The sequence below is a fragment of the Ceratotherium simum genome, chromosome 20 (assembly GCF_057802395.1).
Source record: "Ceratotherium simum simum isolate JZ-2026a chromosome 20, ASM5780239v1, whole genome shotgun sequence".
In the NCBI taxonomy this organism is placed as follows: Eukaryota; Metazoa; Chordata; class Mammalia; order Perissodactyla; family Rhinocerotidae; genus Ceratotherium; species Ceratotherium simum.
The window spans coordinates 16,155,460-16,169,871 of NC_141919.1; the positions used below are offsets into that span (position 1 = coordinate 16,155,460).

At 46.0% G+C, this 14,412-nt stretch overlaps 2 protein-coding genes across 45 annotated transcripts in view; one reads left to right on the forward strand and one right to left on the reverse strand.

Moving 5' to 3' along the window:
- The window catches only part of LOC106803402 (uncharacterized), a 68,704-nt gene extending 55,146 nt beyond the window's left edge, over positions 1-13,558 (forward strand). For 30 of the 44 annotated variants that reach the window (XR_015555415.1, XR_015555397.1, XR_015555396.1 and 27 more), the window contains one exon: positions 2,797-8,149. The gene's annotated coding sequence lies outside the window, so the exon portion shown is untranslated. Of the gene's footprint in view, positions 1-2,796; positions 8,150-8,188 lie in introns of those variants that run through there. The other 14 variants (XR_015555409.1, XR_015555422.1, XR_015555423.1 and 11 more) reach the window with 14 other exon arrangements.
- On the reverse strand, positions 331-6,867 carry LOC101392209 (spermatogenesis-associated protein 31D3). Its single transcript, XM_087444476.1, has 4 exons — positions 6,670-6,867; positions 5,604-5,649; positions 4,948-5,008; positions 331-4,664 (listed from the first exon to the last, which is right to left on the reverse strand). Exons 1-4 carry the CDS (start codon positions 6,865-6,867, stop codon positions 395-397), a joined length of 4,575 nt encoding a protein of 1,524 aa, XP_087300602.1. The 3' UTR covers positions 331-394.
- Positions 13,559-14,412: the final 854 nt, after the last annotated feature.

A 14,412-nucleotide genomic window follows, 5' to 3' on the forward strand; every position in this document is an offset into this window, starting at 1 on the left:
AGTAGGTCCGCGCCCAGGATCCGAACCGGCAAACTCCGGGCTGCCAAAGCAAAACTCGTGAACTTAACTGCTGTGCCACTCGGCCGGCCCCTACATTTTTATTAAGGCTAAGCTAAGAGGCAGGAAACAGAGCCCATCTCAGACTTCATCAGGGAGGAAATGGGCTTTGGGGGGGCACGTGATATCAATTTCTCCACAACAGCTCCGGGAGACTGGCCACCTTTTAGAAGCCAAAGGAAGCAATTAGTAAGAGCTGAACTAACTAACTCCTTTCCCTAAGCATGAGTCCTGAGCTATCCAAAACCCATGCCCCCAACACAATACACAGAGAAGACTTAACTATTATTAGAGGATCATTTATTGGGGAGAATGAGTATTCTCCCCAAGGAAGGAATTATTTTGGGGTGGGAAATTTTCCTGTCTGGAAATGCTGGAGAAGCATTTTCTGTTGAAATAGCAGAGACAGATCTCTGAACACAGTGCCTTCATCAGAGGTGAGAGCGACCGGAGGCCCCTGGCCAGCTTGATGCCTGCAGGTGGGGTTTGGGTGGGGCACAAGCTCCCTGGGGGGCACGGATGAGGGAGGTTTCTGACCCCATTGCGGATCTTTCACAGTTTTCAGGGGGTGTCTGTCCTCGTCTCTGCTCCGTCTAACGCTTATAGGATAACTCTGGCTGCCAGTGAGAGCTTCCTGGCGGCAGGACTTGGTGTTTGTTGCTTTGCAGGAGGGAACCCTGTAGTTGGAAGGATGCCCCTGGACAGGCTCTGCCCTGCCCTGTGCTTCTGCCTTCTGCTGAGTTTTCCCAGACTTCCTCGGGGAGGGAAGGGGCCCTTGAGGGCAGGTGGTATCTATCACATGCCTACGCCCCAGTTTCTCCTCTGGGAACTTCCCAGCGTCTGTCATGGTCTTCTGAGCTGTGGTTGTCCCAGTAACAGCAGCTCTCCTTGTAATTAGACCTCTGCTCTGTGCAGATGATATGGGGCTGCCCTTTCCCTGGGAATTTTCTTGCCTTTTGCCTTCTATCCCGGGATGAAGCCATTGCAAAAAGTGGTTCATTTTTTTCCTGAAGAGGCTCTCAGGAGGAGGCTGTCCCTTCTGTGATGGGATCTGGGAAGACTTGCTCCCAAGCGTCTCCTCTAGTGGCATGTCCTGAGTAGGCAAACTCTTCCTTCTACGTTGGGATGTCCCCAACCCTGCATCCCCTCCACCACGCTCTTCTGCTTTGGGCCTTGTAGGGCTCACTCTCTCTGCAGCTGGTGGGAAATTCTCATCGTGGCACCTCCTTAAGACATGTTTAGGGACCCAGCTCTCCTGCCGCTGCTCCAAGCTGATTCCTCTGTCCTCCAGATGGACATGCAGCACCTGGGAAGCGCACGTGTCCCCACTGGAGACACCCTGGGTATGAGTCAGTGAGGCCTTGTCAGTCAAGCTCTCTGAGGCAAGGGGCCTGTCAGTGGGTTGGCCTTGGGCCTGGCTCTGCTCCCTCTTCTCCAGTTTAGACTTTAATTCTCTCAACAGCTGTTCTTTAAGGTCTGATGATGTAGGATCTCGGGGAACTGATGTTTTTGGCAAGGGGCTTTCAGTGGTCACAGTAATTTCTACTTCCTTCTCATTCGCATTTATCATTTGGGAGCTTCCTGGCTTGCTGGTTGTCAGGATGTTACCAGTTTTCGATTGAAGAGCATTGAGCTCCTTGGCCCTGAATATCTCCCTGGACACGTTGGGCACAGAGAGAGGTTCTGACTTCTTCTCCATCTTTTTGCCCTGTCGCATTTCTGCTCTATCACTGGAACTCACTCTGTTATCCTTTGGCACATGTCCGACCTCGGCTTGCCTTGCGGGCAGCTTTGGGGGGTGTCTGTCATACAGTCGAGTCTGTCTCTGACTTGCTTTGCGTGTGATGCCGTGTGTGACAGGCTGGAGAGTCTGTCTGGCACCTTTACTTCTCTGAACATCCTCTGCAAGCTCTTGGTTGATACCAGAGGGTGATTGTCCCAGGGTCCCCGGTCCTTCCCTGCCCACAGGTGAGGTGGCTGGGAGAGGACGACCCAGGACTGGGGCTGAAATTGTTGTTCCTACTTTTTCTCCACGAAGAGATTTAGAACTTCCTCTGAGGGGCTTGAAGCCCCCAGATTTGGAGTCCACCTCAGAAATCAGGTTGGTTGAGGAGGGAAAGTGAGAACGGGACAGGGACTGGGATGCGGCATCTTTCAGTTTAAAGATCTCTATGGATTCAAGGACCCTGCGGGGAAGGCCCCACAGCATCCTCATACGAAACCTTTTAATATGGGCTTCCAGCATTTGTTGTGCTCTGGAATCAATGAAGGAAAGCTCCTGGAAGGTATTCAGGGAGTGGTCCCCACCCAGTGATGGTGGCAGACTTCTCTTTTTTATTTGGGTGTGGGATTTGTCAGAAAGCAGCAATGTCTGCTTGATAGCATGCCGTGAACTATGCACAGTTCCAGGGAGCCGACCCTCACTGATTTCCTCAAACTTCTTGCTCAGATGTACTTTCAGGACATTTTGAAGTTGTTTCTGATCTAGATTCCCCGCTGAGGCCCCTGAGTTTTTCCCTGACAGACTCGGCATGTGACTACTTAGGTCTTTCTCAGAGTCATAGCCCAGATCCTTATGGGAAGAGGTCTCTGTGTCGCTCAATAGATGAGCTTTGGAGCCATTCTCTGGGCTGTGCTGCTGATCCTTCCCCACGTCCTTCTCTAGCTGAAGCAGTTCTGAGCCCCTCTCATGGAAGCTTTCAGGTTGGCTCAATCCAACATTTAGCTTTTTGTTCACAGAGATCAACGAGAGTCCGTGACTGCTCTCCAACTCAGATGTCTCTGCAAAATTGGTCGGAGGCATCATCAGTGACAGAGACTCATGGATCCTGCGGGGTAGGCCCCACCGGTGTTGGATGAGCCTCTTTCGAAGGTGATGGTCTAGTTGCTTCCGCAGCTCATCACTGAGAGGAAACTCTGCGGGAAGGATGGAGACTGAACCATGGGCCTGGGAGGCCCGGCAGCAAGTTGAGTTGGGAGCTGAAGGACAGAAGTCCTCCTGAGATCTTTGGAGCACAGATGGTAAACCCCACAAACTTTCCTGTTGTTTCTGCAACACATTCCATTCCAGGTGTTGAATTTCAGATGTGCTGAGAGACTCTGGTTCATTCTGGGGTCTGTGGAAGCACACTCCACAGATCCTAATCTGGGGTCGAGGACCAGATGGTAGGATTGGGAGTGGGCATTGAAGGTGGGCCTGGGGCTGGTCCTGACTGAGAGGTAGGGGCTGAGATTGGGGCAGGGGTTGAGGCAAGGGTTGAGGCTCTATCTCAGGCAAGGACAGAGGTAGGGAATGGGGAGGTACTGGGGGTTCATGGTCTGTGGAGGCATTCGAGATGGTATTGAAAATGAAGATTGAGGAAGAGTCACCTGACCCATGGACAGCAGAGGTGAAGGACTCGCTGTGCAGAGATGGGAGACCCCAGAAGAGCTGGATACGTTTTTGCTCTAAATGGTCCTCCAAGGTTTTAGGATATGAGGGCTGCTGTTGCACGTGCAACTCCTTTGGTTTGCCTTTGCCGCTCCAAAAAGGAAGGGAGACGGCTGAGTCATGCTTATCAGCAATTGACTCTAACATTTTCCCCGAAGAATTTAGCTGGTCATCTGCCCCAAATTCTTTTGGAAAAGAACCGCTTTCCTTGTCCCTTTCCTTCCGCATCAGGAAGTCACTCCTCTTTTGGACTTGTCTCTCTAGGAGTGCCCGGATATCAGGGCTGAGAAACGAGAGGTTACCAGGCTCTATAAGGTTGGCTGCAGGGTCTCTCTCAAAAGAGGCCTCTGAAGAATGGAGGGCAAGAAACTCCTGATGAAAATCACATGGTGGCAAGGTGGAAGGGAACAGGTCTTTGGCATGAGCTTGCCACCGGGAGAATTCTGAAATTGACAGGCTTGAATGGTCAGTGCCTTTGATTGTTGGGCCACAAGTGGACAACCAACCAGGGCTATTTGGAGATGAGCTCTCTGGAATAGGCTTCAATAAGATGGAAACCGATTTAGATTGAGTCACGGTTAAAGCACAGTCTGGTGGTGGTGAGACAGACAGGGTCGGTGGTGCGTGATGAGAAGCCAGTGAATCAGTGGGATTCATTGTCTGGGACAAATTTGGTAAGGGGTTGATATCTTGGGAAAGGGTGGGGTCAAGAGAGAAGATGGTATGCAGAGACAAAGTGGCCTCTGGTTGGAGAACAGGATCTGTCATCTGAGTGTCTTGTGGTGGGAGAGAGGGAAAGGCAAGGGGTTGGGGTGGGGAATGGCTTGCTGGGAATTTGGAATCCAAGGGAGGAAAAGGCTCTGGTGGCAGATGGTGACCCGGTGGTGAGGGTGAAAGACAGTCAGCTAAGGAGGGGGGCCGTGGGGAAGGCTCAGGCGGAGGGGCTGGTATGAGGTCTCCTAGAGGGACTTCTGAGAAGGCAGAGGACACAGTGAACGATGACTCAGTCACAGAAGCTGTGGAAGCCATGGAGGACACAAAGGGAGTATCGTCTTCCAGGTCCTCCAGGAACAGCAGCCGATTGACCTCAGCAGTTGCGTTATTACACACCTCACAGAAGGGGTCTGGACATAAGAGTTGACGAACGCGGATGGTGTTGTGATGCTGGCCCAAGGGGCTGCAGGAGACAGGAGGTACAGAGCTGCAGCCAGGACCAGAACAAGGAAAGGAGGACCTGCTGGCCTGGCAGGGGAGGGGCCACCTGAAGCCTGCTGCCCCTTCACATCCCCCCACATCCGTGACTTCACAATACACTCAGTAGCCCTCACCCCAAGGCCTTCATTCCGAAAGCCGTTCCTATGGCTGCCCGCTCCCATGACTACTGCAGGCTGCACCAAATCACTGGAGTTACATAGAACATGCTAAAGGGGGCTCAGGAAGGAAGGGGAAAGACTAATCACCTTTTCAGAATAGAAATCAGCTTCCTTTTCTCTTCTATTTCCCTCTGGCAGTAGCTCCAACCTGGGAAATCAGCAGAGTGGGTTAAAAATGGAGTGAGTAGAAGTATAGGTGTTATACAGGAGTCCCTTTATGGGAGACCCTTGGGATATTAGACTCTGAAAGCCCCAGGAATCAGCAGATGGGGTCAAATGGTTAGTGGTAATATTAACAAGGTTCACATGTGTATGTTGCTTCATTTATAAAGTACTTTCACATACAGTACCCTATGTGATGTTCCAAACCACCCTGTGAGGAGTGTAGGTCAGTGGTTACCTCAAAGAGGAGTCTGATCATCCAGGAAGTCAAAGTACTTGCACAAGGTCAGGAGACAGAAGTTCTGACTCTCAACATCTCCCATGGCCACCTACTGGGCAACACCCATTGTCCAGGTCCATCACTGCTTCACGCCCAGGGGTGGGCCAAGCAGGGAATCTGAGAAGTGTCTCAGGTTCTGACTGCCTTCCTGTGAGCCTCTCCCCTGAGGGCTCTGTTTTCTGAGAGGGACTGGGTCTAGCGACTAACATCCTCAGAGATCATGGAGCTGAGAGCTCATGGGAAGGACAAGGACAGGAACAGTCACCCTTGGAGAGCTCCCATGGAGTAGGCAGAACCTTACCTCTCGATGTTCCCCCTTTCCTTCTCCTCTTGGCTCTGCCCTGACGCTGAGAACAAACAGAAAAGAATGAGGGGCTGGGCCTCATTTCTCTCGCTCCTCTCTCTAGGAAACTCAGGTATCCATTATTTGAGAATAATATGACTCTCTATTTTAATTACTAGAACTTTGTGTTCTTTCCTTTTATCAATTTTTAAAGGTGATAAAATACTTTCAATTTTTCCTTGTTTGAAAAACTTGAAGGATTTTTGTCTATGAGGTCCACACTTGATATTCTTTTTTTTTTACTATTTTTTTTATTGTGGTAACATTGGTTTATAAAATTATATAAATTTCAGGTGTACACCATTATATTTCTGTTTCTGCATAGTGTACATCATGTTCACCACCCACAGACTAATTACAATCCATCCCCACACAGATGCATCTAATCATCCCTTTCACCCTCCTCCCTCCCCACTTCCCCTCTGGTAACCACCAATCCAATCTCTGTCTCTATGTGTTTGTTTTTTGTTGTTTTTATCTTCTACTACACACTTGATATTCTCAGTCAGAAGTTCTCTGCTCAAGGAGGGCGTAGAATCTGAGGCCAACAGTCACATCTATGCTTCCTCAGATAGAGCCCTGTATACTGGAAGAGACCTCAGGCTCCGGTCTCTGCTCAGAGGTTCAGCCCTGCTCTCCTGATCTGCCCAATACAAAGGAAGCCTTGGTCGAGTGACGCCTGACACCGGGATATGACTCATGATCAAGTGCTGGGAACAGTGTTTCCCTGCACAGATCCCAAACTCTCTAAATAACCCAGTGCAGGGCCACAAAATCACTGTTTTGGGATTTTTATCCAGGAATCCTCCACCACACCCAGATGGTCTGTGAGCTTCGAATAGAAACAGTCTCAGCTGAACTCCTAGCCCTGCCCAGCCTGTTTCTCTAGAAGGATAATGTTCTATCCTCTACTCAGACTTCCCATCTTGGGTGTCTCTCTGAGCCAACCAAACTCATTTTGTGGGACTAGAAATGGAAACAACAATAAGGGATCTCTGTTGGGGGCTTGCCCAGGGATCTTTACCTTTTGGAAGACTTTGGTTTCCCAGCAGGTTGGTGCAGATGGAATCCCCACCAGCAAGCACAGGAACAGAAGGAGCAACCACAACCCACACACAATGGTGAGGTTGGGGTCAGTATCTAAGAATGTTGAGCAGACGCTCGGACACACCTCAATAAGGCTATTCAGAAATGAGAGAACATTGCATTGACTGAACTCCATTGTCTGAATCGCAAGGCTGCCTGAGGCAACTGAGCTCTGAGTGTTCAGGGGCTGGACTATAGTCCCAAGCCTGCATCACAGAGCATTGAAGAGTCACAAAGGGTTTCAGAGGGTGGGGGAGGGGACAGCACGAAGAGGGTGTTCCCTGAGCCCCTCCCCCACCCACCAGACTAGCAGATCTCTCCACCTCTCCTGGGCCCTCTAGGTCCCTCTACCTGCCCTGCCATCCTGTTTTCCAACTCCGCCCTTTCATCCTATCATATAATTACATTAATTAAATTTTCTGCTTGTGTCATCTGTACCCCAGATATTGCCTGAGTCCTCCTGTACTGTTTGGAGAACTTGACTTTGGTTTCACCAATTCCGCTGTCTTGAAAGTCTGAGATGCCTGGAATTTTTGCTTGTATCCAGACATTTACACTCAGAATCACATATGTCCTCAAATCCGTCTTTGCTTTAGCATGTTTTTGCCGTACATGAACCCTGATATAGAACTTAAAGTTCTTGTATGCTTATTTCGTTTTGTGAATGTTGAACAGGAAATTTAATTTTTTTGCTTCACTCAGCCTTTCCTATCTTCATTCAGTGGGGCTGACTCAAATTATTGAAATGAAGAAAATTCATTATTCATCATTCACAAAACTAAAATCAGTACAGGCACATATCGCTTAACGAAAGGGATATGTTCTGAGAAATGCATCATTAAGCGATTTGTTTTTTGTGTGAACGTCATAGAGTGTACTTACACAAACCTAAGCGGCATAGCCTAGTACACACCTGGGCTATATGATGCTACTCTTGTGGGAGCACTGTCGTATATGTGGTCCGTCGGTGACCAGAACATTGTTAATGCCGTTACTCATTGCATGACAGTTGTGTATGACAATAACAAAATGGAGTAACATATACGAAGCCTTCTAAAAGGGATTTGTGAGTTCATTAAGGAAGTAGGGCTTATGCACACACAGCATGCCTACCACAAGATGTTAACTGAATTTTGAACTGTACCTGACACCAGAGGTCACATCTTGAAGTGTTTCCTCATTCCAAGAAGGGACAGTCTGCCTAGATGCAACTCAAGGACCAACTACGTGCTGGCAGGTCAGCTCACCCCATGCCAGAACTAATCATTAACTGTTCATTGTAAACCTTTGTAAGGCTGTGTGCTTTGCCCTTATAAACCCCTGCCTTTTTCTTCTTCAGAGCACATTTGAGCTTCTACTTGAATCTATGTTTCTTGAATTGGAATTCTTGAAACTCCAAATAAACTTTTTGCTTCTTTTGTGGTTTGTGCCTATTTGTTGACTTTACATGGTGTCAGAAGTGGGATCCATAACTACTGACCTCCGATTCTGGCACCTCTTCACAGACAGGAGGAAGGCGCCTGCAAAGAATCTTTTCTGCTCTATTGTCTCCTCCTGATGGCTGTGGTTACTGGTGGTAAGTCCTCCTTGGCCTGGATCTCCCATTTTTGGTAGAGGTCCAGACTCTTTATTTGGGTGTCCTTTGATACCTGTTTTGGCTGTCCTTTTGTTGTCAGCTTTGTTAGGACCTTCTGTTTGTTTGGTTTCTTTGTTGGGCCTTTGATCCTTTGGTAAGTACAGAGAAATGGGAAGTGCATTTTCTAAGGGGACAGCCGAAGGGCAGTCCCCGCGGGACTCCTGCTTGTTTTATGTTTAAAGAATATGGACCTTCTACATGTAGATTTTTGTCCCACTGGGCTCACATTTCTCAGGATGATTTAAGGCTTCACTGCCCTAAATGGGGCGCCTTTGAAATTCCTAAATTGGTTTATCTGTGCGTTCAATTGGAAAAAAGGCTATCGAACCAAACAAATCAAAGGAGAAGCTTATTTTAATTGGTATCCTGAGGCCTCTAAATGGAACACTGAATAGGTCATTTCCCTACAAGCCCATTAATTCTAAACTTACTGAAGTCAATTCAGATCTCTCTCAAAGGCTTGCAAAACTAGAAAGATCAGCCAATGCTTTCTCTGGTGCTGCAGCTGCTTCTGCTCCTCCCCTACCCCAACCTTTGCTTTCCCACCTCTGTATCCTTCTGTGGATGGACTTCCTTTTTATAATGATGACACTAAAGCTCTCCTTGATTGCCCTGCACTAGCAGCTCCCTTTAAAGACAGGAGATGGAAATAACCCCACAATATCCTACAACCTCTGGACAAAATCTGAATTATTAGCTGTGACTAAGGGAGTCCCCAATCCCAAGGAAGACCCTCTTAAATTTGCAAAAGAATTTGAACTAATTATTGAAACTTATCAACCTGGCTCTTCAGATTTGTATCAACTTATCCACATGCTTGTGGGAGAAGGGAAAACCAAAGAATGGTTTCTAAAGCAGGCTGAAACAATCCCATGGACGACTTTCTAAGTAAGGCAAGGGAGCCATGGGAGATGTTGATGTTAGCTAAAAGACTTCCCGAAAAAACTCCTAATGTCTTCCCAAAGACTTTTGACTGGAAAAGGATTCAGCAAGGTATACGTAAATCCAATGAATCTGGGTTTGACTGTTTTGACAGGTTTGAGAAGGCTTTTAAACAATAGTGTGAAATTGATCTCACTGATGACAAAACTTCCTCCCTGAATGATTCAACTTTTGTCAATGGTTGGAAGATGAAATTGCTACTCTTGTCAAGAGACATGCATTTAACTGGGCCACCATAGAAATACATGATTTTGTTAATTTAGCTGAACAGTCATCTAGAACAATCCAAAAGGCAGCGAGAAAGAAAACTGGCAAAGCCCTCAACATTAAAGTCCAGGTCGCATAAATCATGCAGGTTCAGATGTCGCAACTAAAAGACAAGTCTCCTCAGACCAATAGGACTTCTCTGGAAGGTGTCTGTCATCACTGTAAAACATGAGGCCATTGGAGAAAAATTGTTATATCCTAAAAAGGAAAAATCAGGCCCCCTAGCAAGAATCTCGGTTTTGACTGTCTGTTCCAAAAGGGAGAGCCTTACAGTCATTTCAGTAATACAGCTGCTCTGAGGATTTAAAGCAGACATTTCCTCCTAGCCAATTTCTTAGGGGAAATTGAGTTAATAATTGGAGGTGAGGTCACCAGAGCCCTTATCCATATGGGGGCCACCTTATCAGTTGTCAACTCCACCAGCCTTTCTTGTCCCCTTTCTTGGAGTTCAGAAACCATACAAATGGTGGGGGTGTCCAATCGGCCCATGACTCTTTTTAAGTCACTCCCAATTTTTATTCAGTTAGGCTCAATATCAGGATCTCACCCATTTTTGCTGGTCCCCTCTGCTCCTGTACATTTACTTGGGAGTGATTTCCTTGAAACTTATGAAGCCCACATCTCTTTCTCTCCAAAGGGGGAAATATTTCTTGAATTAAGAGACCCTAATCTTAACTGTTCTTCTATGGATAACTCTGCTTGTGTAATGGTTTCCGTCCTTGTCTTACCCACTGAAGTCAAAAAGCAGCAGACTCCTATCTCAGATGCTGTTCCTGACTGCCTCTGGTCAGAAAGCTCTATGGATATTGGCTGTCTTCACTCTGCCATTCCAATAAAAATTGAGGTGGGTCCAAATAAGCCCTTACCTCAGGTTAAGCAATATCCTTTTCATGCAGAAGCAGTTGAAGGTATTAAGCCTATAATTGAGGAATATCTAAAACAAGGGCTCATTATTCCCTGCACAAGTCCTTGCAATTCTCCCATCCTTCCTGTACATAAACCTCATGGAAAAGGATGGAGATTTGTACAAGATTTGAGAGCCATCAATAACATTCTAATACCCTGGCACCCTGTTGTCCCCAACCCTCATACCTTACTGTCTGCTGTTTCTCCAAATAGCAAGTTCTTTACAGTCATAGACCTTTGTAGTGCCTTTAGCATTCCTGTAGATCCTGATAGCCAATTTTTATTTGCCTTCACTTGAGATGGACAGCAGTACACATGACAGTCATGTCTCAAAGCTACAGTGAAAGCCCAGACTACTTCTCTCAAATGTTAAAGGAAGATATAGCAGAGGTAACCTTTTCAGAACATTCGGCTTTATTACAGTACATGGATGACCTCCTCCTCTGTTCGCCATCAAAAGAGGCATCTATCATAGAAGGACTACATCATTTAAGGAAACTTGCTTCTAAGGGACATAAAGTCTCTAAAGAGAAACTGCAATTCAGTCAGCCCCAAGTTAAATATTTGGGACATTTGATATGTAACCAAGGGGTTAATGCTTGACCCAGATAGAGTAAAAGGAATCCTTTCCCTGTTCCCCAGACCGAAAGGCCATTGAGGGGAATTTTAGGATTGGCTGGTTATTGTGGAAACTGGGTTCCTAATTTCTCAATGAGAGCTCAACCTTTATACTCTCTGCTTAAGGTTGACCAACCAGAACCCCTCAAGTGGTCTGAAGAAAATCAAAATGCCTTTGAGACCATCAAGCAGGGTCTCCTTGACACCCCAGCCTTGGGACAAGCTAAGTACACGTTGCCCTTTTTCCTTTTCATTCATGAGAAGGAAGGAAATGCACTGGGTGTCCTTACCCAGCAACATGGAGGGCAACATAGAGCAATAGGCTATTAGAGTCAACAGACTATGTATCTAAGGGACTACCTCCCTGCATGAGAGCCGTTGCTGCGACTGCAGCTCTTCTTAGAACTGCCGAAGAAACCGTCATGGGCTCTCTTCTGACCATTTATGTACCTCACTCGGTGGAAGCCCTCCTTCATTCCCATCACTCAACACCTCTGCGCAAGCAGGTTAACCTGCTATGAGCTTCTCCTTCTATCCTCACCTACTGTCACTATTACTCACTGTCGTTCTCTCAACCCTGCCTCCTTCCATTGATTAGAAATCAGGATAATGTTGGAAACTAGACGGAACCTATGGTGACCCTAATCAATCAGTCGAGCCTCCACCAAACTTGGCCAGCCCAAATCAATCTCATCTTTTGCTCCAAGTCTACAGGATCCTCCATTGTCCCTGTAAGCATTCCCACAATAATACTCGTCTTAATTGTTGTATCGTCTGTGAAAATGACTACCTCTGCACCATGAGATTCCTTCCTTTGAGCCTAACAAGAAGGTCTGGGCACGTGGGCCCACTTATGCCTTGTCCCTGGAGAATACGGGATATTTCTTCCTATGCGTCTCCGATATTTTCTCCCTTCTCCCTACCTCCTGGAAGGGACAGTGCAGGGTAGCAGCACTCTCTCCAGATGCTAGTCAGAAAAAAGCTTCCTTCCACTGCCTACATACCAAACCTTGGCTCATTCTTCTATCAACTTAAAAGAGCCAAAAGGAATTGTGACTTTGAGGGACTCCCCACATATAACCCTATTGTAGATGACACAGGATTGGGGGATGCCCTTGTTAGGGCATTATTCCCCACCTCTGGAGTTAGTGCCCTTGAAACGTCCATCAGCAATCTTTGTCTAATGATGGCTTCCATCTTCAATGTCACCCAACAAGCCATCGAATATCACGAGGGTCAGAGAGAGAGTGTAGCAGAGGTTGTCCTTCAGAATTGAAGGGCTCCTGACATCCTAACTGCTCAAGAACAGGGTACCTGCACACTCCTGGGAGAGGAATGTTGCTTCTATGTAAATGAGTCTAGTCACATAAAACAAGAACTAAAGGTCATAAAAGATAATATAAATCTCCTTAGCGATAAAGGTCATTCTGCTGGCCTCCTGGACCACTTTCACCTGTTTGGAGTTGGGCTCGGAGCTATTCTGAGATCAGGGTTTGAAGCCTTACTAATGATTATTGTTCTGGTTTTTTCAATCTTTGCCACTGTTAAACTGCTAATGATTTGCATTTCATGATGCTGCATGTCTGTCTGTACTGCTAGAGTGATGATTGCGTAGTGACTTGAGATGATCGACCAATCTTGCAATCCCAAACAAAGGACTTGATACTTTTTCCAGGTAGAGACTATGCCTAAGACTCTTTTCCTGACCACCTCCTTATTGCTGAGATGTGATGAAAGCCTCTGACGGCTACTGATGACTGAGCATCTCACTTTCCCCCCACATAGGACATGAGTTCCTGGGAATGCACCTTCCTGGTGACGAAGGATATATACATATATATATACACACATATATACATATATATATACACATATATACATATATACATATATACATATACATACATACACATATACATATATATATACACATATACATATATATATACACACACACACATATATATATCAAACAATTGATCTGCCGTGCTTTCTGCTGAAAGATCTCAATCAAAAGGTGGAAATATGAACGGTGATAACAAAATGGAGTAACGTATGTCAAGGCTTCTAAAATGGGGCTGGGAGGGGCCATTAAGGATGTGGGGCTTATGTGCATCCACCACATCCACCACTAGATGTTAACTGAACTTTCGAACTTTACCTGACACCAGAGGTCACATCTTGAAGCGTTTCATCGTTCCAAGAAGGGACAGTTTGCCTAAATGAGGACCAACTACACGCTAGCAAATCAGCTCGCCCCATGCCAGAACCAATCATTGTTCAGTGATTGTTCAGTGTAAACTTCAGTGTAAACTTTTGTAAGCTGTGTTCTTTGCCTTTATAAACCTCTACCTCCTTTGTCTTCCTAGGAGCACATTCGAGCTTCTACTCAAATCGGTGTATCCTGAATTGCAATGCTTGGGACCCCCCAAATAAAGTTTTTGCTTCTTTTACAGTTTATGCCTCTTATTCATTCAGACTGTACAGTGATAGGAAAGCAGGGGTTACATTGCCTTGGGAGGAGGTTACATTGCTGGGGGAGGAGGGAGGGATCACAAAAGGGCAAGAGGAAACTTTTGGGGGTGATGGATATGTGCATTATCTTAATTATGGTTATAGTTTCACAAATTTATACATATCTCAAAATTCAGCACATTAAACACTTTAAACATAAGCAGTTTATTTTACGTCAGGCCTCAATAATACTGCTAAAGAACCAGCACAACTAAAAATGTTATTTAAGAACACACACACAGGTGGGGAAATTACAAAGGAAACTAAGAATGGTTAACTCAGATTTGAAAATAGTAGTTACCTGGAATGGGGGAGGCACCTAGGGACTTTGTCATGTTCTGGTACTAGTAATAGTCTACATCTGAACCTGGGTGCTGGGTATCTTACTATCGTTTTAACTGCATGTGTGTTTATATGACCTTTTGTGAATATAAATTTCACAGTTTAGAAAAAAAGAGATTCTGTAGTGAGGACCACAAACGAATGAACCTGTATTTGCTAAACTGCACTTTTATCATTTTTGTGCAGCACACCCTCAAAACCTTTCAAATAAAATTAAGCTGTTTCCTATCTGATGTATGTCACTGGTTTGAAAATGGCAAAGTCTTCATCTGTTTGAGACAGATTGGTTATCAGTTTCAAAGAAGGGGGAAGGGAAAGATCAAACAGAAAAGCTATTGTTTACTACCCTACTTGTCATATTTCTGTGCTTATTAATAAGTTGCCTTCTCATAACAACCTTGAGGTGTACAGGTGTGGGACAATTAATATATAGGTATTACCTACCAGTTACAGTAC